At 39.2% G+C, this 27256-nt stretch overlaps 1 protein-coding gene across 1 annotated transcript; it reads right to left on the minus strand.

The window, feature by feature from the left end:
* Positions 1–799: 799 nt before the first annotated feature.
* Positions 800–26247, minus strand: NRDE2 (NRDE-2, necessary for RNA interference, domain containing). Its single transcript, XM_026679172.2, has 14 exons — positions 25916–26247; positions 24564–24663; positions 23585–23788; positions 19758–19904; positions 17479–17941; positions 15642–16047; positions 13404–13537; positions 10786–10909; positions 8853–9025; positions 7402–7788; positions 5050–5960; positions 3606–3744; positions 1662–1733; positions 800–1430 (listed from the first exon to the last, which is right to left on the minus strand). Exons 1-14 carry the CDS (start codon positions 25986–25988, stop codon positions 1305–1307), a joined length of 3459 nt encoding a protein of 1152 aa, XP_026534957.2. The 5' UTR covers positions 25989–26247; the 3' UTR covers positions 800–1304.
* Between the last annotated feature and the right edge of the window lie 1009 nt (positions 26248–27256).

A 27256-nucleotide genomic window follows, 5' to 3' on the forward strand; every position in this document is an offset into this window, starting at 1 on the left:
TCCACACTGCATTTGTATCAGAACAAGTATGGATTATCAGCCCTACCATCTCTAAATACATCGAATACTGCTCTAAATTAAAAATGGTCTCTGACTAGGCTGAATCTAAAAGCCCTTGTACATTTTAGATCAAGCCACTGAAAGCCACTGCTGATGTGAGTAAATAGCATTTAAACTTATATTGCTCCATAGTGCTTTACAGCATTCACTGAGCAGTTTACAAATGTGAGCCTATTGCCCCCAACAATCAGGGTCCTCATTTTACCGACCTCAGAAGGATTAATCAATCTTGAATCTGTCAGGATTAAACTCTTGGCTGTGGGCAGTGTTGAGATGCAATAGTACATTTTAACCACTGTGCCACCATAGCTCCACACCACCACAGCCAAACATTGTTTTAATATAAACTAGGATCTACTCACATCAGCAGTGTATAGAAACATTGAAAGCCCTAATCAGTGCAATACTAGGTGACTGTATTCCAAGTATTCCACCCTGCAAACTTTTAGAGTTTTCCCCCATTGTGATTAGCTTTGCTAAATTTCTAGTTTTTTAAAACTTATAAACATTAACTAAAGAAGACAGATATATAATTCTAAAAGGGTAAAATAAAGCTTTAAATTTTAGAATCTATATGCATGCATTGTTTTAATTTTTGTTACCTATTTCAGCAGCAGCCTATATAAGCTAATTGCAACATTTCCACACAGTATTATTGGAAAATCCATATTTTCTTCTTGCAAGTCAATGAACAATACAGTTCAATACAGTAATGAAGGAAAAATCAAAACACAAAACATTTTTAGAAGATTCCACATTCCAATAGAACTTTTATATATAATTATGTTTACAAAGATATTTACATTTTACGTGTCCTTGGTCACAATAAACTGATAAAAATTCAGTTACAGGTGCCTTCATTAATTAAAGATTTCTTCTAAACTCTCAAATTGCTGTATATTTCCACAAGTTTAAACTCAACCCAGGTGTTTCAATCTTGAATAAACAGCCAACCATAAAATCGGAATCAACTGGAAGCAAACAACTTCCCATTCAACTGTACTTTATCCTAGATATATTTGGCTTATATATCTGGACTAGTATTTTTAGCAATGAGGCAGTTAACGAGTATTACTTAAAAGCCTTACCCATATCTGCACTTAACAGAACACGTTTGGATTTTTTAAAAAAACTTTTATTCTGTACATTTTTACAGATGCTAAATTAGTCACAAACATTTTCTCCCTAGCTATATTGAAGGCTCATTAAACCAAGACGCTGATCATTTGTCTTCGTATCTTTCTTCAGTCTTCAAGCAGCAGCTCCAATTCTTCTATTGGTACCCGTACTCGCAGTTCTTTCTCAGCCATTAGATCGAGGATCTCTTGCAGCTCATCTGGAAAATATTCTATAGCATCCATATATAATACCTATAAATACAGAGGTCAATAAAGAATTATCAATTCACCACAGTGCTATGATAAATCAGACCTGGTTTTCACTTAATAAAAGAACAAATATAGAGCAATAATTTGTCAAACTTGTATGTTCCCCTGACTCAAAAATTCTGGGTTGTCACAACTAAGAACTTAAAACCAATGAAACATAAAAATGACCGGGTGTGTGTGTGTTTATTATTATTACAAAGTAATGAAACCTACTTTTGCCCAGGGGCAGTTTTGAAGCGCTCTGTAAAACATGCCTTTACTTTTGGCTTTATCTCCCAAAGAAACCTGCAAAGGGAAAAGAAAAGCTGCATTTTAAAAGGACAAGCGTTTAGAAAAGATACAAAATACAGTATCTATTTTTTAATTTAGACATTAAAAAAAAAAGAAATGAATAAACATAACGTTGTGGTCAACAAAAGGGAAGTGAAACTTTTCAAAATGCTTCCGTGCAGCTGGTCCAGAAAAAGGGCAAGGAAACAGTTTGCTAAGGCTCATTCGTATCGTAATGAGTTGTACTTAACATCCTTCTCTGGCCTGATAGCAGTTGTGGTAAAGGATGCAATTTAACTTCCTCACCTCCCAAATGGATGCAGCAGGAGATAATCCCACAATTTTATCAGTTCAGGAACCAGAGTGAACTATTATGGTGTCCCCCCACCCAGGATTTTAAGTGTGGATTAGGAAATCTCTGGTAGAAAGTAAAATATCCACATAACCACCTTTAAAATTGCCCTAATCCCACTCCTCAAAAGACAGAACTAAAGACAGGTGGGATTCAGCCGGTTCTCACTGGTTCACCTGACTCCCTCATTTTTGTAGGAGCCCCTCAAATTTCCTGACAGAACAATTAATCAGTGGAACAACTTGCCTGCAGAAGTTGTGAATGCGCCAACACTGAAAGTTTTAGAGAAAATATTGGATAGACATTTGTCTGAAGTGGTGTAGGCTTTCCTGCCAAAGCAGGGGGTTGGACTAGAAGACCTCCAAGGTCCTTTCCAACTCTGTTATTCTATTCTATTCTATTCTTGAAATTGGAACAGTGCTATTTTATTGTGAGTTGGACTAAAGAGAAATTTCCTAAGGGTGAGACCAATCGAGTTGGACACACCCACCCCAGTCACATGACTAACCAGCCATGCCCACCCAGTCATTAGGGCGGAGAACCGGTTGTTAAAGTTGAATCCACCACTGGAACTAAATTGTAATTTTGAGAATCTCTGAAAGTTCTAAGAGGTTGGGATAGTTTGTCCTACCCTAACTTAAAACAATTTAAGGCTGAAATTGGGCCACAAAATAGGTACATTTGGGGATATAAAGAAAGAAAATGAGAGCAAAAGGCCACATCCTCATTTCTACACTTAAATTGAAACCAAATACTGCACAGCTGGAATTGTGATTTGGGCAACCCAATTTTGGGCTACTGAGAAAGGCTGCACATGGCCCACAGGCTACCCATCCCTGATCTATCAATTACTGGAATTGTAATTGGTGATGGAAGAATGAACAAATCTCACTACTATATAAGTACATAAATAAAATGACAGTCCAATATTTGCTTTCACAGATGAGGAAGCTTTTTTTTTTCTTTTACAATTAACTGCTTCCTCTTGACAATCTGCTCCTAGATCTAGGAACAATATGGGAAGTTAATGGAAAATTACAGTCATTTCTGACTTTAAGGGGGCGGTGCTCATCTGTTTCTTAGCTGAAGGAACTAGCAATATCCAAAGACATTTTCCATGGTCATGTAGGCAGCATGACTATAGGCCAAGGTACACAGAATGCTGTAACCTTCCCACCAAGTGGTACCTATTTATCTACTCGCATTTGCATGCTTTCAAACTGCTGAGTTGGCAGAAGCTGGGAGGAGGACAGGAGCTCACTCGATCCCGGGGCGCTTGGGTCTCGAACCTGGGCTGTCAGCTTTCTAACTGACAAGCTTAGTGTCCCTTACCTTATTTTAATAAAGAAAAGGCAAAATATCAAAGCAAATATATTTAATACATAATTTTCTACAATTCATATACTTCTACTACCCTCATAGGCATAAAACCAATTGTAAAATGTACCGTTCTAAAAGCTTTCAATCAATAATATACAATATTTAGAGGTTACCTACAGGATTAGACAACGTAAGGCAAATGATGGTGCACTCACCATGAAGCATATATACAACCTCCAGAGCAATGGACAATGAGCACCGTTTTCAGTCTGAATTGCATGTTCAAATAAAGCTTTGATTCGATGTGCTAACCCAATTTCAGGAATGGTTGCATACACATCTCCAGTTGGCTCCCTGAAGAAAAGCAAAAACGGAATGGTCACAGGAGAATGAAAAGTCTTCATAAGCGGACAGGAAAAACTGGGCAGCATGATTGCATGTGACTAAGGTTACTCCTGAGGGCTCCAAGATAAACTGCATAAGATATCTCACTTTATTTTAACATTTTTTTTTCATATGAATATGAATTTCATGTTCATACTTTCATTTTGTATTTATAATAACTTTTTTTTTGGCAATGTCTGCAGTAGGGAAAGCTGATAAGGGGAAGAAAGACAACTAAACAACAAAGGTTAAGAACAGAACTTCTGGCTGGATCAGTTAGATCAGTGATCCCCAACCTTTTTTACGCCGCGGCCCAGTATCCCCAACCTTTTTTATGGCGCGGCCTGGTACCGGCATTAGCTGGGCGCCGCCATCTTTTTTTGATGAAAAAGTGCTTCCGGTGAGCTTTCTACCCGGAAAAGCTCACCGGAAGCACTTTTTAATAAAAAAAAAGATGGCGGCGCCCAGCAAGCCAGCGGCCCGGTAGGACTTGTTTCACGGACCGGTACCGGTCCGTGGACCGGTGGTTGGGGACCCCTGAGTTAGATAAACCGTGCCAATTGGATATGCTAAAGCAGCGGTGGGTAACCTTTTCAGCACTGAGTGCTGGAAACTGGAAGCTTAGCTTCCTGGCGCGTGCATGCGCGCCAGCCGCCTGATCTTCTGGTTTCTAACATGCATGCATGCACAAAGGCCAGCTGGCCTGCGCACGCATGCATGGCGGGGAACTGCTCTTCTGGCTTCTGCTGCTCCCATGCATGCAAAGACCAACTGGCCGGTGCGAACCTGGAAGAGCAATGGGTGACAGCTAGAATGCCCTGAGAGATGGCTCTGCGTGCCACTTCTGGCATGGAGGGCATAGGTTCACGGTGCTAGAGTCAATATATGCCATCCTCTCCTGTGCTTGCCCATACATTGCTCATCTCCCTTAGGTGCCACTGCATTGGATTCAAGTGGGGGATATCCAACACGACTGACCATCACAAGGCTAGGTGAATGGATAGGTTCTACTTGAATTCAAGGATGGCAGTGGTGGCAAAGCAGAAAGGCAGAGAGTAGGCTCAACAGCACAACTCTTTTCACCGGTAATTTTTTTTCCAGAATTTGTCTTGGCAGAAACTGAGAGCAAGCAAAATGCTATGGTTGCTTAAATTCAGTCATCCTATCTGGAATTGACAGAATGCGGTTGTTTCAGGTTCAAAACAAAACACCTTTTCTATTTCTTGCATAGCTTTTCTCCAGCTCACCTGACCATTTTTATAGAGATGACATTACCTTTGGACCCTTTCAATCAGTTTTTTCCTCATTTGCTCCAGTTGGACTGCAAACAGCCAAGGCTCCAGCGATTGTGTAGTTCTTGTTATAGCGTCAAAAAAACGTCGGGCTTTGCTAGCATTGTGAGACTTGCTATGGATCTGGACGTATGATCTCCAAAAAGACTGGTTGCTGGGGTATCTCTTCAAAACCTCCAACAGTACTTCACGAAGAGGAGTCAAAGGATACACACTGATTTTCATGTGGAACCTGAGCAAGCTGACATGCATGAGAGAGAGGGCTTCAAGAGATGTAGTGAAATGTTGACCACTAAGCCTTTCTCCAGGATCCTTGTCTTTCAGCTTTTGAGCAACCTGACAGTATACTGACATTGCAGAGTCAATCCCAAGAGTTAAATATTGGAAAAGAGTGTAACAACCAACCAAACCAATCAGATGGCTGGAACCACTAGCATGTTCTTGATTAGAAGTGAGGTTTTCAGTTAAACAATCTTGAACTAGATGCTCATATGTTTTCCGAGCTTTCAAAACATTCACTGATGATACCTGTCCATGATAAGGAACATAATGTCCCCTTTCAGCCAGTTTGGTCAATATGTATGTTGCACGTGATTCTACAGCTCCTTCTAGATTTATTAGCAATTCTGCTTCCAATTTAGCATAAAGAAGGCTAAGATGACAGAATTGAGGGTTTTGGATTCCACTGATTCCAGCCATCCCCAAAGATGTATCAAAAACTTTTCTAGCATCTTCTATATTGCCAAGTAGCCACTCCAGGAAAGCATATAGTTGCCAAAGCGAAACATTGTTTCTGTTGTCAGGTGCCTTAAGAAGATTTTTAGCTAATTTTTTGCCTTTTTTGCCTTGCAATTTTAGTTTTTTTTTCTTTCCCATTTTCAAATACTGAGTGACCTACAAAATAAACACAATCAAATGAAGAAACAATTTAAAAATGTAATGTACTTGTATACAATACAACCATCTTATTTATTTTTATGCATTCTAGCTAAGTCCACCAATCAACAGCCATATATCTTTTATATTTATATTTATATATATGTGTGTGTGCGTGTTTACAAATGTTTTACACCAGGGTTCCCCAACCTATGGGCTATGGCCCACTCCCGGGTGGTGTACTATTCGCAGCTGAGCCATGTGAGTGATGGGCCGGCATGCATGAGTACAGCCCCACTCACACGGGCACCAGTGCTCACAGCCCCGCTCGCCCGAGCAGCGCCCCAAAGGCTTCTCTCTTGCATGAGTTGAGCTGTGCATGTGCACCGGCCCTCTGCTCGCCTGGCCCAGTTCCCCTCTCCCCCTCTCAGATGGGCCATCAAGACACCTGCTCCCAAAGCTCTAAAACCAGAGCAATGAGAGCAGAGGCTGAATGGGTTGAGCGTAACCTGCTCAGCTTCGCTGACTCACCAAGGCTGCCTATACTGGACACCCCATCTGCTTTTGGAGCGGCGGGCAGCCTTAGTGAGTTTGAAGGAGCACAAGGCTGTGCCCCTAAAGGCTTCTCTTCTCCATGCCAAAAGCTTTTGCAAATGGACAATAGGCTTTGGGGGAGCAATTTTGTGCTGCTTCAGGCCTTCCCTGCCTTTGCAAAAGGTTTTGGTGTGACAAGCCGAGACCGGGCCTCGAAGGCTTCTCTTCTTTCCTGCGTGAGTAGAGCTGTGCAAACACACCAGCTGGCCACTCATGTGGCTCGGTTCTCCTCCTCTCCCTCCAGCCAGGCCACCAATCCACAAAGATTGGGGACCACTGTTCTACATAACCTCTGCATTCCTCACTACTCTAAACCCACATCCAGAACATCCCATTCACACCCACCATAGCATATGCTATGCCACAGGCTGAGATGTTGAATATTAAGTTATATTGGACATTCTTTTTCTATCCAGAACTGTCAACTTTAGAAACAGATCTGTAGATATAATGTATACATTTGTTTTCTTAAGTTTTTTTGTCTTAAAACAATGTTGCCAGCCAATCAAAACAATAAAAAGCCACAAAACAGACAGAAGATATTAGAAACACCAATCAAGCAGAACACAGCAAACTCCAAGACCAATAAACACAGACCAAGACTCCCAAACAATCAGGATGAAGAAAAAAACATTCTAACACAGCAGTAGGCTAGCACCAAATTTAAAACAAAAACGGCTGTGAAAGCCTGAATCACAGACGAACACAATACACAAGCCTGATGATGGCAGATGAGATTCTTCCAAAATGTCGCTACAACTTTAAAAGCACAACTATAATGATGTGGGAAAATACCCGAACAAAGCTGAATACCAATGTATACATCTGATCTACTATCTGTATAAGACAAGAGAAAAAACATTACCTTAGTGATTTCATACTGGAGCCAAAAAATGCATAGGTTAGATCTATCTTTGCCTGAAAATAAGGGCAGCATCATATGAAAGAGATTCTGAATAAATTGCTCTTCTTCCTTAGTGTGAGTCACATGCTTCTCTCCTTGGACCATTGAGTCCATATGACCAATATTACTGACTCCAAAAAGAGGCATATCCAAAGAAGTCAGAATTCCTTGGTTGTTATACTCATTGTCAACTGAGTTATTTTCATCCATCGCTATATAGAAAGAAGAAGGCAAAAGTCTACAGGCGCATGGAACTCCTAAGAATTGCAAAAATGAGGACAGTAGTTGAAACTGAAGTTCAGGGCTGGAAAGTCTTATCAATGATGGTCCAAGGTCATCAAATAAGACCTATGAAATATATAAAAGGGCCGTTATTGTAAGGAATGAATTTTAAACAAAAAACCTAGCAAAATCATCACTAGATACACAATCCTTCCAAAATCTGGATGTATGCTGATCAGCCAAAAACACACGAGTGAGGTGTTATAGAAAGAATGGAGCAGATACATTGTATTTTTTACTTTGAAATACAGGGGCTGATACCGCCACATTTTCCATGAAAGGCATGTGTTTTTGAAGATTTGCCCAGCCCACATCTTCCTAGAAGCAGATGTAAGTAGTCATTCAATATCAGCTTCCTTTTTTCTCTGGTAATATCACACTACTAACCAGAGCATACAAAACATTTGCTAGACCAATACTCGAATACAGTTCATCAGTCTGGAACTCACATTACATATCTGATATTAGCACAATTGAGAAAGTCCAGAAATATTTCACAAGAAGAGTTCTCCACTCCTCTACTCGTTGTAGAATACCTTATGCCACCAGACTTGAAATTCTAGAACTAGAAAAGCTTGAATTACGCCGTCTTCGGTCTGATTTAAGCATGGTATATAAAATCATACATTGCAATGTCCTACCTGTCAATGAATACTTCAGCTTCAACCATAACAACACAAGAGCACACAATAGATACAAACTCAATGTTAACCGCACCAAACTTGATTGCAGGAAATACGACTTCAGCAATAGAGTGGTCAATGTCTGGAATACTTTACCCGACTCTGTAGTTTCTTCCCCAAACCCCCAAAACTTTAACCTTAGACTGTCTACTATTGACCTCACCCCTTTCCTAAGAGGTCTGTAGGGCGTGCATAAAGCGCACCAACGTGCCTACCGTCCCTGTCCTATTGTTTCTCTTATTCTTCTTTTATTTTTCTTATATGTACCCATTTCATGTATTCACAACTATGTATACACTTATACTTATTATCTTGTAAACAATTGGCAAATCAAATAAATAAATAAAATAAATAAATAAAATAAATCTTTGACTCAAGTGTGTCTACCAGCGTCATAAAAAAAAGCTTCTCTTAAAATAAACATGGGTCATATTGCATCGTACCAACCTGCCTCTCTGGATCTTCACAATCTTCTAATGATGGTTTCTTGTTTTTTTCTGGACGCCAGGGTAACCAGTGCCTTGCTTCCCGGGAACGTTCCATATGAAGCCAGTTTTGCCACTTTGGTAGAGATCTATCCTTTATTTCTTCTTCATCCTCTGCATCTTCTTCATCTTCATCTATTTAAAAATCATATTTATGAATTTTTCAAAATTGCAGCTGGATATGTAAGTTCCAAAAAGTTTATTTCAAATTAAAAAACACTCGTTAAGATGGCCACGCCTGCTCATAATAACTAAGACTGAGAAGGATGTGGGTGCATACAAATTCAATCTTCAACATCCCTGTCCTTGAATTTATCCATAGAATGACCACCTTTTAAAGACAGGATGCCAAAGGGACAATGAGAATGATAAGATCAGGCCAGGGCAAACAAGTTTACCTAAATAAGAAGAGTATTCTTAGAGAAGAAGAATATGTTTTGAATTATTTCACAAGAAAGGCAAGAAAAAGCAAAAATACTGTATTTCTACAGTAATTTTTAAACAATGGGAAGTAATTCAGGATTTTAAAAAGAAGTCAGGTTTCTCTAGTGGTTAAGGCACCAGGTTAGAAACCAGGAGGCTGTGAGTTCTAGTCTTGCCTGAGACACAAAACCAGTCCTCTCTCTTGGCCCTAGGAAGCAGGAAATAGCAAACCTCTTCTGAAATCTTGCCAAGAAAATTTCAGTAATTTGTCCAGGCAGTTGCCAGGAGTCAACACTGACTTGAAGGAACAAAAAAAAAATAAAAAAAAAATCAAGATCACAGTAAAACAAATGATCAATGTTCATAATTAGTGAGTACCTTGTCCTTCACCAAATCAATGACAAAAAGCAAAGAAACTTAGTCCTCTAACTCACTACATGTTCATATACCCGCCATTCACAGGCTGAATAAATGTTACTGCTAAAAGGGTTTAATTGTGCCAGAACCTTTATGTTGACTTTAATCATCTAAGGCAGTGGCCCCCAACCTTTTTTGTGCCACGGCCCGGTACCAGCATCACAAACTGATCCGCGGCCCGGTACCGGCATCAGCACACATGGCAAGGCGAGCTGAGCGACCAGCCAGCCAGCCACCCCCCACTTCTCCCCGCCACCTTCAACTCCTCCTTTGTACCTTTGTCGATGGGCTTTGGGACGGCTTTGGGACGGTCGCTCGGCTCGCCTTGCCTTGGGTGCTGAAAGAATCCTCGCGCCTTAGTTTTGTTCGAAGCTGCCCCCCCCCCTTCGATGAAACTAAGGCGCGAGGATTCCTTCAGGACCCAAACGCCGCTTTCCAACTGGAAAAGCTCACCGGAAGCACTTTCTCATCAAAACAAGATGGCGGCGCCCAGCAAACCGGCGGCCCGGTAGAAAATGTTCCACGGACCGGTACTGGTCCGGGGCCCAGTGGTTGGGGACCCCTGATCTAAGGGCTTCTGCCTATCCGAAGCAATTTACATAACTGAATCGTCACCAAAATCAGAAGTATACCAAACAACAAAGAAATGTGGGCAACTCTTCAGTTCTTCAAACCATCCTTTGGGACTGAAAACATTTTTTTCCCCTTAGGCTCCACAATATGATTGCAGATGCCTATTTTCCAGCTTAGCCTAACTTAATTAGTGCCTTCAAAAATATTGACATATAATTCTCATTTTTCTGCAGTTAGCCAGACACTGTCTATACTGGCTGATGTAAAATGGGATTTATAATTCCATAAGTCCAGAAAGAAAAGAACTGGAGAATACTGTTCTAACTTGCGGACATAATAAATCATATCAGTGTGATTGAAGCAGTGCAGACATTTCATAAATTATCTATTTCTTTTGGGGAAACCAGAACCAATAGGAGAGTGTGACTTTATCACGTGCCCTATAGCTCCTCTCAGATCTGAAATGTCCTTAAGGTATTTACCAGGTGGGTTGATGAGCACCCAGCCCCCCTTCTCTTGTTGATGCATCCAGGCCTTCCAACCTTTAGCTCCTTTTTCTCCAACTCGAGGCTCTCCGCTGTCCCAAAAGGGCTCAAAGAATTCCCTCTGGAGTTGGGGGTGGAAAATGAATACATGAAATTACAATTGCAATACTTTAAAGAAGACTCCAAAATTCACTAATTGCTTCAAAATGTTTTTATAATATCTCCCATTAAATATTCCATTCAATGGCTGGGATTTTTTAATATAAATTTTTAGAGCAAGTTATTAAAAAAGTTAGGAAAAATATCTTCCAACAATTATTAATGCTGCCACACAAGTTCCTATTACTTTTTTTAAAAAAAAAACTTTTCTTCTTCAAAATTGTCCAAGTCATATACATACTATATAGTCTTAAACAATTGACAAATTGCATAAAAATTGAATGAGTGGCTAAAGTAATATTTAATTGATTAATATCTGCACATATTTTTTTTCTTTCGCCATAAATGCAGCCAGCTTTTTTTTGTTACCAAAGCCTAGCTTGTCCAAAGTCATTCAAACTCGTTATCATGCCTAAAGTGGGACTAGAACTCACAATCTCCTGCTTTCTAGTCCAGTACCTTAACCACTGAACCATATAGGTTCTCAACTATTTATAATAACTTAAATATAAATAAAAGGAAAGGTCACACAAACAAGAATAAATAGAATAAAAGTAGAATAAAAGTGGGAAATAAACATAATATATATATATATAATATAAATATAAATATATAAATAAATACCTTCTCTAACTTAAGGATCACTATTTATCCTAGAGTCAGAATTATTAGTTAGTTTGGCCAAGGTTGGGGTAATGGAAAGGGAGAATGACAGTATAGCATCATTCTTTAAAGAATTTGATGGCCTAAGACAGGGTATTTTAAAGACTGATAGCTTCTCTATCAGTCTTATCCAATTTAGGTGCCCTCTAGATTTGGGACTTGAACATACAGAATTCCCCAGCCAGCATGCATTTCATCTCAGTTGTTGGCAAAATGAAGGCTCTTTATTTTGAAGGAAGTGAAATACTGGCCAATTTAATTTTTGACACAAAGCCGTTTTTAACCAGAGCTGAGTAAACCAAAAGAGAGGGGTAATGGTAGAAAAGGACAACGCTTAACAAGAAAAGATTTTTAAGATGGTTCAAATATCAATTTTAAAATGAAAATGAAAATTCTAGTTGTCAGGCTGCTTATAGTCATCCAGTATACTCAATTAAACCATAAAAAGTGATACATAACTAGTACAATGGGCCAAGTATTCCAAAATTACTCCTGCTTTTTTCATCCACAATGCAGTCCTGAGAAAGGAACCAGAATTTGGAAGCACTCACATTCTGAATTAAAGTGATCAAATATGCCTTTTATGTCTGTACTGAGATTCCTGATAAATTTATCCAACAGATTTATAGGATTAAACCAATCACTGATCCTGGAATGTTTTAATAAACAAATAGCTTGCCATTTCTGGATGTAAAGATAAATCATGGGGTGGCCCCCCCAAAAAACCAACCCACCAGATGTTTCCAATTCCATCTCTTATCCTCTGTGGATGGCAAGCCCAAGCCTTGTCATATAATAGTAAACAACTGCTTAGTTGTTCAACAAACCAAGTTAATGAGTTTATGGTTAAGACAAGATATAGACTTGGGACATCTCAGCTCATCATTACTACTTATGCTCTTCATATAAAAGAAACAGTTCCAAGACATAAAGAGAAATTTGTATTAACTGTGTTATCTACATTGGTATTCTGGTTAGAAGCCACTTTAAGGTTTGAATCCATTCCTGATTGAAAAATGATTTTAGAATTGCTTAGCTTATATAATCTTTCAATCTTTCCAGTTTTGGAGTTATCGTGACAATAAAGCACTGTAATCACCTCCCTTACCTCAAGCAATAAAAACCAATAAAGAAACCAAAGGATTAATACAGTTAGTAATGCATCCTTGTGGCATTTTTTGTTTGGTCTTTATTTCATTGTTCTACGTTGGCGATGACAACACAAAACCCAACCATTAATATATTTGAAACTCAGCCTTGTGGGCATTTTAACTATAAACAACTATAAAGCAACCTTGAAACGCATAAAAGATCATTGCAAAACTGTGTTCACTTATTACACTATTTATTGCTAAGTAAAGCCTCCATCTTCCAAGCTGGTGAGGCACAGATTCTCATTACATCCCAAATCCATGAGCTGTAGGGCACAACCCATTTGCAAGATGCAAGTCCATTTGGTCTAGGCTTGTCAAGTTGCAGAAATACTTACTGAGCTATTCATGATCATACAGTTTGGGGCATACAGTCTAAAGTATTTTCAACGTTAACATGTTTTCTAGTTCAAGAAGCAAATCAGAGTTAATATATCCCTCAAGGACATCCAGCAAGATCATTAGTTTATTACACAAAGCATGCATTCCTATATATATATTTGTGGAACAAAAAGCAATAGCATGACCTCTGGGTATTAGAAATCATCAGCTGTGTTCATATATTTGTCAGGTTATTAGCTTGTTTTAAATATGTTAGTTAGAAAAGAGAAATCGGAAGGAATGAGAGAGGCTGGTTTTTACCTGTCCTCTTGTTGGCAGGTCCTTGACATTATCTGGTTTAAAAAAAGTAAAATCAAGCAGGGCTTGGAACAGGGACACAGCCTTTTCTGAATGGCCAGCCTGCCTAAGGAAATGGCACTGCTGAAGAAAAATGTCTTGGGAGAAAAAGAAACAACATTTCATGTAACAGCTGTTCAAATACAGATGGCAATTTCCCTTTTTGTTATTTATGACTGCATCTCTATTAGCAAGTCCCAGAGTTTGAATTACAACAACCTTATTTTAAAAATGTAGACATATAACCACTTTGTGTAATGTTTTTTTTAAAGAAATCAAGATTGTCAACCAAGATTAATCATTTTCTTTCAGTTCAGTCGAACTTAAATACTCCAAGATTTTACAAAACTACAAACAGAAGTAACTTTTTTGAGAGCAGAAGTCAAATTAATGAATGCAACCAGGAATATCAGTTAGGTGTATAGCCAATTGCACATTATACATATTTTCTATTTCAATTTTTTTTAAATCTTGTCACTTACTTGAAAACATAAAAAACTTTTATCTGATATGTTAGAAATGGAGAAAAAAATGGCTGAATTAAACTTAGGGACAGAAGAAGCCACCTCCTTCCATATCAGGTGATTTTTGTCACTCATTCAAAGTTGTAGCAGCTCATCATAGGTCCCAAAGATAAATGTTGTTTCAGTCAGATGACACAACGAGTGGGATTGCACTCATGGTCATGTGCATACAAGGCAATTGTCAAGTCACGGAGTTATTGAGACAGTGCGTCTTGTCTTCTGACAATAAAGCCAAGTAGACGCATTTGGATCAACTCAGAGTGACCCCCATCTAAACCACTTCTTAAAGCATCCAAACTCCACTGTGTTCCTTTCCGACAGGTTGTCACTATGACAGGCAATAAAAGAAATAACCACTAAGTGGCAGAAGCCTTCAGTGTACCTTTCTTCATCATTCCCTGTTCAAAGACTCTCATTTAAAGTCTGATGTATCTCAACAAGATTTTTTTTAAAAACCTGTATAAATGATTGACAACTGCTCAATATTCTTAATCAACAAATGAGACTGTCAGGCAAGATCTACTCATTAGAGGCACAATTTAAAAAGGAGCCCTCATTAATTCTGACACCAAATAGCGTTTTTTCTAACACTTTCCCATCTGGGAATGTCTACCAACTTTAATACTCCAGTCCTGGCAAATACTGCTGAGATTGAGCCCAATGTAGTTCTCAAAAAGAAATAAAATTCATAGAAGAAAGGATTCCGTTAGGTACCTGGAAGTATTTTTAAATACTGTGGCTAACCTAACAACAAGCTCGTCTTTCAACTATGTTCACTGATATCAAAAATAGCCAGCCCAGCTTCCCTGATCTGAGGCCTCCAGGAACTATTACACCATAACTCTTGTAAACCCCAGCCAGCTAGTACCGCACCAGGAATATTGAGGGTGATTGGAACTGTAGTCCAACACTCTAGTCCAAGGTCAACAAACTCCAACAAAGGGGCCCCTGGCTTCTAGTGGGTTTATGTTTTAAATATATAAGCATAATCTTCCCCAACATATACAAAGAACGAATTCTCACAACTACTAACCAGCTTGGCAAATAGCGATGCTGTGAAGAATTATGAGTCTTACAGCCCAAATGCCAAACTGGAAGACTAGAACAGGATTCAGGGGGACAACCCTTTCGGCTGAACAGGCAGGCTTATTTCGGCTGAACAGGCAGGCAGGATCATTATTAATGATCCCATAATACAGCAGAGGATGCCATAAATTAAAATCTCTCTAAAGAAATTACTTTAGATCTGTGTGGAAAAAGCAACCGTAGGGGACTTTTAGATAGAAAGGACCATTTGGCTATGATTCAAAACATGGTTTTTTATTTGTTTTTTCACATTTTCTCCCACCACCCCTCATATTAAAACATACGTTTTTGATTGAATTTCATAAGTTTCTGTCAGCTGTAGCACTGTCTACAAAAACACTTTGATTTATAAAAGGGTCACAAATCAAGAAAAAAAGAAAAGGGGAAATTGGGCTCCCAAAACAGCCAACGAGAACCAACCATGATCTATGCAAACCAAAAACTGAGATGAGATCTGTTCATCATCATCATCATCATCATGCCCCATAAGCAAACACAAGCAAACATAAGCAAACCCAAAGACCCAAACATGTCATGACAGAAGAGGGGATTGGTCTTTTAAAAGGCCAAAGAAGCTCAGATACCCTCTTACCTAGCATGGCTTCCTCTGTGCCTGGTACTGCAGGATGGGATACCATACTGCCATCATACACAGCTGATAACGTGCTCAGGCATTTTCCGTAACAGCCGTGTGTTTTGGAGACAGTGAAGGTGCTGAACTGACTTTGGCAGAATAAGAGATATTTCTGCCACAGGGCTGGGTTGTTTGGATGCAAAAAAATCAACTTTTGCCATTCCTTCACCACAGCAGATGGCTCCCAAAACTCTATGCAAAGTTTTAGCCGTGCTAGTTTCAGGTCCACTTCATTTGGGTTGTTTTCTATTGCTCTTTCCAAAATAGCCAGCTTCTTCTCTAGTATTAGCTTCGATGATTTCTTTCTCGTTTCCCGTTCTCCCTCACTGATGGCATAACAGCTAGGGTGTCTCATGAGCTCATCCTTAAAAATAAAAGGAACAAAAAAAAAAAAAAGAATCTAAGACATTTTAAGTAAAATTGAAATGGAATTGAATGCCCTTTGGAAAAACCCACAGCCAATCCAACTGCTGGTTTTGAACTGGGTACTGGAGAAAGTGAAATCAACAGCCAAGGCACATGCACAGTCCTGTTTAATCCCCTCCTTCCAAACTGTGCAAGCCAATCCTATCTGGTTCCCTTACTTACATTCCAAAAGGCCATTTGACTTTTAAAGAAAAATATATGAAGTTTATTAATTTTACATTAAGGTTTCTTCATACAGGAAGTTCTTGGGTTACAATGACAATTGGGTGTGGAATTACTGTCGCTGAGCGATGCGGTTCTTAAACATGTCGTGTCATGTCATGCATCACTTAGCAACAACAATCCTGGCAATCTGAGTTGCTATCATAAACCCAAGACAAGTGGGTTGTTAAGCAGGAAGTGGTGGGAGTCTCGGGAAAGGAGCACAGGGGTGTTGCAGAGTATTTCAGGGGAGTGGGAGGGGCCCATTGCAGGAGTGAGCGCAGGAAAGGCAGGGAAGAGTTAGCCTGGGCTGTGGTGATGTGAGTACAGGAAGGCTGACGATGGACAGTACAGAAACGGTGAGTGCACGATGGCTGGGAGCTCTTACCAGAATGACTTGCAACCTTCTCTGCCACCTCTCCATTGACTTTGTTTGTGGAAACCTGGCAGGGAAGGTCGCAAATGGCAATCATGTGACTGTGGGACATTGCAACTCTCATAAATGCAAGCTGGTTGCCAAGTATCTAAATCACAGTCATGTGACTATGGAGATGCAGTGATGGGTGAGAAACTTTGAATACCACTGGTTCAGCACCATCACAACTTTGAACAGTTACTGAAGCGATGACTACTTCTACCTAGATTCTAGGGAGATTCTCAAGTCATCCAGGTCATGGTTGTTCCAAAGGTGCTTTTTCAAGAGGCAACTGGACTTTTTCTTTGAAGACATTTCGCTTCTCATCCAAGAAGCTTCTTCAGCTCTGACTGAACGGACTGGATTCTCTACTTCCAATCCTTCAATTCCCCATCATCCAGTCAGAGCTGAAGAAGTTTCTTGGATGAGAAGCGAAACGTCTTCAAAGGAAAACCAGAAAGTCCAGTTGCCTCTTGAAAAAGCACCTTTGGGACTACTTGTATCCTCTTCTTTCCACAAAATATAGTGTGGCAAACCAGTGCAGGAATCGGTAGGAAATTGCACTGACAACGTACTAAGCATCTGTCAATTTCTGAGACCTGAATAGAGTGCAAATCTGCAGAATTACGGGGAAAGGGGCATTTCATTCAAGTATGTAGAGAATATTCCAAAATCCAATCTGCTCCTTTAAAACAATCACCTTTGGACATAACTTTACATTGCATCCTTATACGTTAATACATGCATGCCTACCTGAAAAGAAACCAAATCCATCCATGCTTTGACATCCCTGGGATTCTCTCTGACTTTGCAGTTATATTCTTCCACCTTTGCCATTAAGGGGGAGTCTACATTCTGGTGGTTCTCTTGAGGGTCTTGCTTATTTGGTAAGCTGTGTTCAGCAGAAGGCCCTTTTCCTTGTAGCCACAGCGTGGTCTGCAGATCATAAACCCCAAGAGGGTTTACCCAGCTGGTAGAAGGAGCCTCTGCTGGATCTAGTTGCAAAATTGGTATCCAGGAGGCTGAGCCAGACGAGGAATCCTGATTTTTACCACTGACATGAATGCCTTCTTCATTCAGGAGTTTCCGACCACCTTTTGTGAAGTAGCGTTCTGGTCGCTTATAGGAAGATGTTTTTTCTGCTGTTGAGCTCTCCCAAATAATATGTTGCCCCTTCGGTTGAAGGCCAAGGCAGAAGTTGCTTCGTCTCTTATACCTTTAAAAGTAATAAATAAAACTGACTATTCCTAAGATCATGGAGAGAGAGAAAACTTTCTCAGACCCTGATTGTTGTAGTTTTAACATTTTATTCTTGAATTTCCCCCCCCTCTCCCAAAATCTTTGAGTCTCCCTCAGAGACTACTGACCTGTAAGACATTAGACATTCACCATAACCAAACTATGAAGTGGGAAAGCAACTCCTACAAATTCTGCATGGCTCCTCAAATGGCAAACATCAGCAGGACTGCCACCTCAGAAAGCAAAATTTAATCAGCTCCTTAATTTTTTCAATTATCTTGGATCCCTTATTAAAATGAATTTATCAATTATTTCAATTATGCCTTGCCTTTTCTACTTAGAAGCAGGACATCTCACTTATTTTTACCTTTAAAAAAGTAAGTTCGTTATGTACGGAAAGTACCAAAAGTACAAGAAGCAAGGCAATGTATATGGGCTCTCTTTAACGTAGTGCAGAATAGCAGCATTATTTTCAAACTCCAACATTATTTTTAAAATATTACAAATGGATATTATATCTATAAACTAAACAATCTCTTGTCAGGTGCAAGACAAGACACTGAGATTTAAATGAGCTCAATCCTATATTTGCTTATATATAATGGTCAGAATTTTGCCAAATTTATGTTAAAACTTTTTAATCTACTGAACAATGAGGATACATCTGAGAGATTCTAGGGGATGACTATTCTGAACCTCTTATCCCTCCTAGTCAGGACTGCAGAGTCTCTTAATTCAAGCTTCTTCTTTTTTTTTTTGGGGGGGACTCTGTGTTGCCAACTCTCCCCCACTGCTTGTACAAATGCACATTCCAGCACATTGCCAGGTTTATTGCCTGGTCACAAACTGGAAGTCTAATGACCAAACTGTTCAGGGCAATTTTCTTGTCCACTATGCATCTCCTCACTATTAAAAAGCAGGAATCCTATTCTGCTGCACATTAGGAAGGGGAGGGAGAAAAGGACTAGGCCAGGCTAGAAAGTTGCAGAAGGAAATGCTGCTGAACAATCAACAACAGAGGATGCAAAACTGACTCCCTCCGATGTGAGACTTAGGCAATTATTGCTGGTCTCTGACTGTAATAAAGTGTGTCATTATTTAGCCTTAGGCAAGTCAACTGTGTTGCAAGAATTGCCGGGTGCAAGACCATTCGACTGTTGGCTCCGCAGAGTCAGCACTTACTAAATTAGAATTAAAACAGGACTCAGGTGGTCATTAGTAAACAAACTCACTGGGCGGAATTACGGCACTAGAGAGCAAATGTCTCTTCCTGTGACAGCAGGCTTCAAAACATTTTTTTAGGACATATTATGAAACTGGAAAGATTCTCAGGGGATTCTGTTATGTGCAAGACGAGTTGCCTATTAAAAGATGTACTTTTTTTTTTATAAAGGACAATCCTTTTTAAAACATCCACATGCTCAGCAGCTTAGCTTTGGTTTTTAATTCTGCAGTCAGTTAAATATCAATACCAACCAGGACAATGCACCTACAGATATTACAGTCAAGTACCCAATTGTGACTACGCAGCAAATTCCCAAGTCCTAACTTCCCCTCTCACTTCCAGATCATGGAGCTGCTTTGCTTCACAAAATTGAGCAGGGCCACGGGCTGTTTATTCTCACATCTAGCCAAAATAAAGGAGGGAGGGACTAAAGGAAGAGAATATCGCTCAGCCTTCTACAAATTGAAGATGCCCCGAGTTCTTCCTGAACAACCAGAGAGGATTAGTATTCTTAAGTTATATTTTACTCTCAACAATATTATCTCAACTGTTACTGCTACCAGGTTACCTTGCAATGTTGCCTCGATATAATGACTTATATTGCCAATTTGCAGGGTCTGGCTTCTTATCTGTTCTGAAGCCTTCCGTTGTCAAGCCCTGAACGTCATCAAGCCAAGTAGAGGAATAGGCCACATTTGTGTTTTTTTCTTCTAAGCTGCAAAAATAAATGTAAAAATGAGGGAAGGGGGAAACAAGTACAGGTAGTCCTTGACTTACAACCATTCGTTTAATGACCATTCAAAATTACAACGGCACTGAAAAGAAGTGGCACGACCAGTTTTCACACTTACGACCCTTCAAACAATCCCATGGTCACATGGTCAAGATTCAGATGCTTGGCAGCTGGCCTGTATTTATGATGAATGCAGTGTCCCAGGGTCATGAGATCACATTTTGCCATCTTCTGACAAGCAAAAGACAATGGCAAAACTACATTTGTTTAATAACCGTGCTACTAATTTAACAACTGCAGTGATTTACTTAACAACCATTGCAAGAACGATTGTAAAATGGGGCAAAAACTCACTTAACATCTGACTAGTCCAACAACAGAAATTTGGGGCTTAATTGTGGTCGTAAGTCAAGGACTACCTCTAGTACCAATCAAATAAAATCTAAAACAAAAATGTAAGCCAACAAAATATTTTATTTTAAATATTAAATTTAAATATTTAAATTTCAATAAATTTAAATTTAAATATTTTAAACCAACTAAAATTTAGGCTTTCTCTTATCCCTCAAAACCAATGAAAAAGAGAAAGAAAAGCCAAACTACTGAATGAAGTGAAAATTTTACACATCGTGTCATCACTAGGATTTATTGGTATCTGCTCAGAAAAAAAGCCACATCAGCTTCAGTGGAGTATGCCACAAGTTAATAGAGATAGGATCCTGAACCAATTCATTCGATATGTAAAGTATTTTCTTTCCTACTTCTGTATTTCCTCTTTCAGAATTAGGTGGATTTGCACTGAGGTGTTGCAAACATAATTACCGTATTTGCCGGCGTATAAGGCGACTGGGCGTATAAGACGACCCCCAACATTTCCACTCAAAATATAGAGTTTGTTATATACTTGCCGTATAAGACTACCCCTCTTCCACACACCTTCCACTTTTGCACTTTTTTTTTTTTTGACGCACTTTTCTGCTTTGGACAATTTTGAAATGAGCTAATCCAATTTTGAACCAAGAATATGCAAATAGCTATGGAGTTTAGAAATGAGTTTTAAAAATATTTTTCATTGCTTACCATTAAGCGTAAAATATGTTGTAAATAAAATGAGAACACAGGAAACGTTCTCTTCTCAATATAGCTGATCTCTCTCTCTCTCTCTCTCTCTCTCTCTCACTCACACACACACACCAAAAACCGGACACTGAAAAGGCTGCCAAGGAACAGTATATTCAATGCCTTCTCTTTAATCAAGAAACAAGGAATTCCTTAGAATCTTTTTTTTTCCCCAAGTGGCCCTCTTTAAAAAAAAAAAATGGAGGTAACACTTTCATTCAAAAAGTCTTCCAGTATCTGGAGTCGCTCAGACATATTGAAGTGAGGCAGGAGAGTAAGTGAAATTTGAAATGATCCAGCTACCGTTTTCTTCCCTCCCGCTCCGAAGGCCATTATCTCCACGTCAAAACGAACGAGGGGAGGCAAAGAAGCCAAACACGCTAAAAGGATCTCTTTATTTTCCTACACAAGGTCACACCTACTTTTCCGCATTCAAAGGACAACCTCTCCTCACCACCACCACACACACACACACACCCCAATACCCGCAAACAATGTTCTGGGCATTAATCACCATTGCTACATTAACCTGGTAAATTTATACCCTGCCTCCCCAGTGTTGCTTTGACGGCAGGATTTCACACAGCGGGCGCTCGCCGCTCTCTTCTCCGCTCTCCCACCGTTCGCACATGTTGGAAGCACCGTAAAACCTGATAACCCACCCGGGGCTCCCCATCCTTAACCCTACAGCCGCCCGCATGCAAAACCTGCGTGCAAAAAAAAAAAAAAAGAAAAAGAAAAGTACGCCGCACGTGAGGATCTTGAATCCTCTCCTCCCCACACCGCTAAGGAAGGAAGAGGGGGAAAGGTTGCAGCAGCGCGTGGCGAGTGACACCCGCCACACACACACACACGCACACACACACACACACACACCGCTCCCCCCATCCTCCCTCCCGGCTGCAACTCAAGCTCGAAGTGGGAGAAGTGGGAGTCGGAGTCCTCCCGGCGTATAAGACGACCCCCCACTTGGAGGCATGTTTTTCAGGGCAAAAAGTCATCTTATACGCCGGCAAATACGGTACCTTCCCACTGTTATTTAAAACAGTACTGGGGCCCAGCATTTTAAGGCACCTTATGCTTTCTTTATGAGTTATATTTCTAGAGCCATCAGTATATATTATTTTTGGGAGGGAAGCATCTAACTGCAGAAGGACAATATGTACCACAGTATCTTTTTCTGATATTTATAAATAATCAGTCACTAACAAAAGCTAACAAATACAAAACACAATTCAATGTGGTATTACAAAACTTAAAGACAGAAATATTAACATGAGATATTACCTTGATATCTACATTTATTTAACATGTGAATAAAATGACTGATGGAAAGGTAGCATTTGTTTTATACTGAAATCATGCTGTGTATTATGCCAAAAGCTATTTCAAAATATTCAAAGAGTACATTTACAGGAAAAGAAAGGCAGGTTAACATCCACATTACTGAAATTCTAAAATGAGTGCTAAATTAATACATCAAGGAGTCCAAAATTATCTGTTCAGAAGCTTTCCCTGCTCCAGTTCATATTAATCTGAACAGTTTGCAAAGGAATTTAAGACACGCTAATAGACACTTGCATAAAACTGTTTCTTAAAATTCCAACCTGGAATTCACATTCTGAAGGCGATAAATGCCAGGTTGTTATATTTAGTTCTATTGCTCATGACAATGGAGAATTTTTGCCCAATTTGAATAACCACAAAAATGTGAATAACCCAAAATTGTTATTCACAGAATATAATTTAGTATAACAGTGCCTCATTCCAAAGACTGAATGATTAACTAACATTAGTCAAATTACAGCTTCTCAAAAATTTACAGCCAATTATTCATTGATTTCAGTGGTATGGAGACTGGCTACCAGTTATTCTAAACATTAATAATACAGCACACACTTATTTTAGATGGCTATCATTACAGCTTGATCTTGACAGTCAAGTCAGGACTTGTATCTCTACATAAAAGTATTATGGATTAGGGAGACTACCTTGACTATTGAGCTCACAATCTGGCTTCAGGCCAGTTCACTCTCTCTCAGCCTATCTTACTTTACAAAGCTGTTATTTTGGTGACAAAAAGCAATAGCTTGCCCCTAAGTGTTATGCCTCGAATTCCCAGATGAAAGAGCTGGTATATATGTAATAACAAAACAAACGGGCCTTTTCCTTTGACTCCACTACAATCCCTGTTCATTTTCCCTGCCCATCAATCCAACAAACCACTGCTTTTTTTATTTTCTTCTCAGAGACACTTCCAATAAGATGACCATACAAATTACACTGTAATCTATTTGTGTCTTTTTGTCCATAAAAGAAAGGAGACATCCTAATTTTAATGCATGCTTTGTTGACAATTCTCACTGATTTGAAGTACAATCCTATACACATTTACTTGGAGTTGCCCCAGACTCAAAAAAGCAAAAATATGCATGAATTATTTTATTCTCATACCTGAATTTTGTCACTAATATTATTCAGAAAAAGGAAGAAATGATTGGATCTACGAGGTGCAAGTTCAGAAATGAAATGTACTTACGTACTTCAATTCTGTTCCTCTTTTTTCATTATTTCTATCCTCTCTCCCATCTTCAGATTCAGACCCACTAGTGGTCCAGTCTTTTCTTTTCTTTTTCTTTTTCTTGTGGTCTCGTTGCTTTTTCTTTTTCTTTCTTTTTTTAGGTGATGCTTGAAAACTTTTGTTGGCTTCATTTTCTCCAGGGAGTTCAAAACTGGTGGCTGTATTGCTTATAAACAGATAAGTCACATTATCAGTGATATTCCTATACCTATTGCAAAACAGAAACATCTAGAAGGTATTCTACAAAATATGTACCTAAATGAAAGTTGAAATCTAAAGAAGGCACAGATTATACAGCATATTTTAAAGTTCTGTTTTTCCAAACACAAAACACATTAAATATGAAAATTTAGGCTGCAATTATAAAGCTCACAGCTAGTTTACATATTACATTTTTCTTACAAATCATGAATTTGCCTGTCTTGGACAAACAGTTACATTCTACTTTGAGGTATCTGAAATCCAATTATCCCAACCACCAATTTTCCAAAATGTCTCACCTCTGGAACAAAGATACAAAGATTTTCTATCGAAAAAAATGAAATTAAGTAGAAAATGAAATTAAGAGGTAATTTTAAGAGTAAAAAAACACTAATTTAAGCAGCAATGACAAATGATCATATTGTTCCATCTTCACCAAAGAATTAGAACTTATCATCTTATTTAAAGGAAGGAGAGAATTTTAAACAATAGTCTTTGTGATTTAGTGTGCATAAATACAGGATATAGCAATTATATAAGCATGGGCATCCTTGGGCTCCTGCCACTGTCACCTGTCACAATCCTGCTTTTGTCAGACTGACCCACATGATGTGCAACCCGCCCCTCCCCCATAGATGCTGCTATTAATATATAAGAAACCAAACTGAAAGGTAAAACTGCCTATATTTTTCTGTTTTAAAAGTACATTATGAACAACAAAGCTAAAGGTATTATACTACCTTTGGAGCGGAGGAGCACAGTGGGTAATTTCTAAAACATTTTGATGCAATCTCAGTGCATCTTCATTGCAGAAGCTTTGGTTTGTGAGCCAGTTCAAATCTAAAGATTCAGAAGAAAGATTGTTAACACAACAATTAAACTGTCATTGGGTTTTTTTTTTAACAGTTATGGATGAATCTTTTTTTATTTTTCTTTGCCTCTTAAATAAATACTAATTTGTTTCAGCACAGATTGATAGGTTATGGATGTGAAGCTATAATTTACCAAAAGTAGGCAGCAATTCTAAACATGCTTTTCAGCCAGCAATAAGATTGTGTCCACTTATGTCCATTCATGAGTTCAGGTAGTGGGGCTGCCGTATCCAGACAACCAGAAGAGAGCACCTTTGTTTCCTCCTGACAATCACCTAAGTTTGCACAGTTCAGATACAGTAAGAAGCCCAAAATCTGTGGAGAAAAATTGATGCTGCTCTGCACAGTACTGCTCCTTGCTTACAACACACATCTACCTGCAAATCCCTTGCTCTCTCAATGTCAATATGCTTGGCCTGTATTACATGAGACCTGACTGGGCAAAGGCAACAAGGATATCTTCCTCCTTGGTCAACAAGGATTTCTTAAAGGAACGTGTAGGATGTCCTCTGCAACTTATGAACTGGAACCCTGTCCTTCTGGGCTTCTTCAAGCAGCTGGGATGGGGAGATAGTTTTCTGAAATCTGTAAGATGTTATTGCCTCATTGAAAGAGGAAATGCAACCAGCAATCTTTAAGGAAGCCCCCACTTCTCAAAAGCCCTCTTTGAATCCAAAAGTATGTGGAAATTGGCCATATGGATTTTTCAGAATTCTTACCATGTGACCCTTTTATCAGACTAATCACAAGACTGTGGAATATAAAGTACCCAATGCATGTTTTCTGTTTAGTCAGATCTCCTCTGTCACTTTAACAGGGAAGGACTATCTGCCCTAGTTTACGGGCAGCTTTGTTAACAGATCCAGTTAATTGTAACTTTGGGCTGCTGCAGCAGCAAGGGCCTTTCAATATGTCAATAAGCTGTACTGCCAATGAATGGTTTCAGAACTTTTTTGCGCACATCAAGCACTACCAGGTATAGATTAGAGGGCTCCAGAATCGCTGGGACTACAGCTCCCAAAAATCCTGGCCAGCGCACCGTAGCCTGGCTCAGCGGGGAGGAATTCTGGGAGTTGTATTTCCATCCATTCGGAAGACTTCGGCTTGGAGAACGCAAAGGGCATCTAAGGAACAAACGTTCACCAAAACATGGTTTCAACGAAGAGGGGCTTCTTTGTCCGCTTGCTACTGAGGCACATAAATAAGAACAACGTCATTACCTCTGTTCGAGTCTTCGCTTGTTTGTACGTCCTCGGCATTAGCAGCATCGGCAAAAGCAGGAAAAAGAGCCATCACGGCAGGCCGCGAAAAACCTCCAGAACGATGATTTCCGCTGCCGCCTCCAGCAATAGGGCAAGGAAGGCGACAAAATGGCGCGAACCCTTTTCCCGAGCATGCTGGGAAATGTAGTTTTGCTGAGCGGTGAGCTCAAAATGGCGCTGCTCCATTCATTCGTGAGAAGATTCTTCGTATTCCCTCCATGCAACGTGGCCTTAACAGATTCTAAAACTGCTAATCAGGAAATTCGTGTTTTCAGATTATTGGATGGAACCTTATTTTTTTTTTAAGAGAATGGAAATCGGTACATATTTAAGCAGAACATCTTAACTTTTGAGTATTAAAAAGAAGGTTGTACATTACTGGGGTTACAAAACTTTAGACAACCTTTTGCTATAATTTATAATTGGTGTGTGTTGAAGGACACGGATTTATCAAAAGGACATTATTGAATAAATTTCGGGGGTTTTCTTTTAAAGGCATCATTAAATTTCCAGAATTTTTAAACAACCTCAAATGAAAGTGTACATTATATTTGCATTCCGCAAGAGGAGAGTTTAACAGGTTAGAAGATGGCATCCAGCTGAAATATTTTGAGAATGAGTTTCTATATAAAAATATGCTCAGGAAGGTGTTACTTTTAGAGCGTTAATAATGTATACTGTAGTGTGATAACAAATCACTGAGGTGTTGAGAAAATGGAAAATTATCTGCAAGAATCAACACCTTTCTTTTAAAACTGAAATACATATGTTTTTTGTTTTTTTTACCCAGAAGAGCTTAGAACAACAAAACTGATTTAGGTCAGGCCTTTATGATTTCCAGTGCTTTTTCTAGTTGCTATTCAGTCAGTGCATGAATATTTCTATTGGATATAAATTAAGCAGCTGTCGATTTCCTTCACTTTGTATAGAATTTTTTTTAAAGGAGGCTATATTATGCAAATACAAAACCCAGAATCTTCTGCTGCTCCTTTCTCCTGTTTTAGAAATTTTGTCTTTTTATAGAACAAACTATTTAGACTTCCTGTGTGTATTTTATTATGGGTATTACCATGATTAAATGAGCTCTGCTTCTGACATCTGCCACCCTAAGCCGCTTCACTTTCCCTAAAGGGATAGTCAACTGAAAATTGTTTTTATTGGTGAACAATATGTTCAGATTACCAGGTGTCTGAACCAGAGTTTTCTAACACTGCATATTATATAAATTTCTCTATTCTCTGTATATTAAATGTAACAGTAGTGGTAAATTTGACTGCATTTACACAATGCAGTGTGAAA

This window comes from Notechis scutatus, chromosome 1 (genome assembly GCF_049901735.1).
Source record: "Notechis scutatus isolate UNSWTSFEM ecotype Mainland chromosome 1, rNotScu1.2, whole genome shotgun sequence".
Classification (NCBI taxonomy): domain Eukaryota; kingdom Metazoa; phylum Chordata; class Lepidosauria; order Squamata; family Elapidae; genus Notechis; species Notechis scutatus.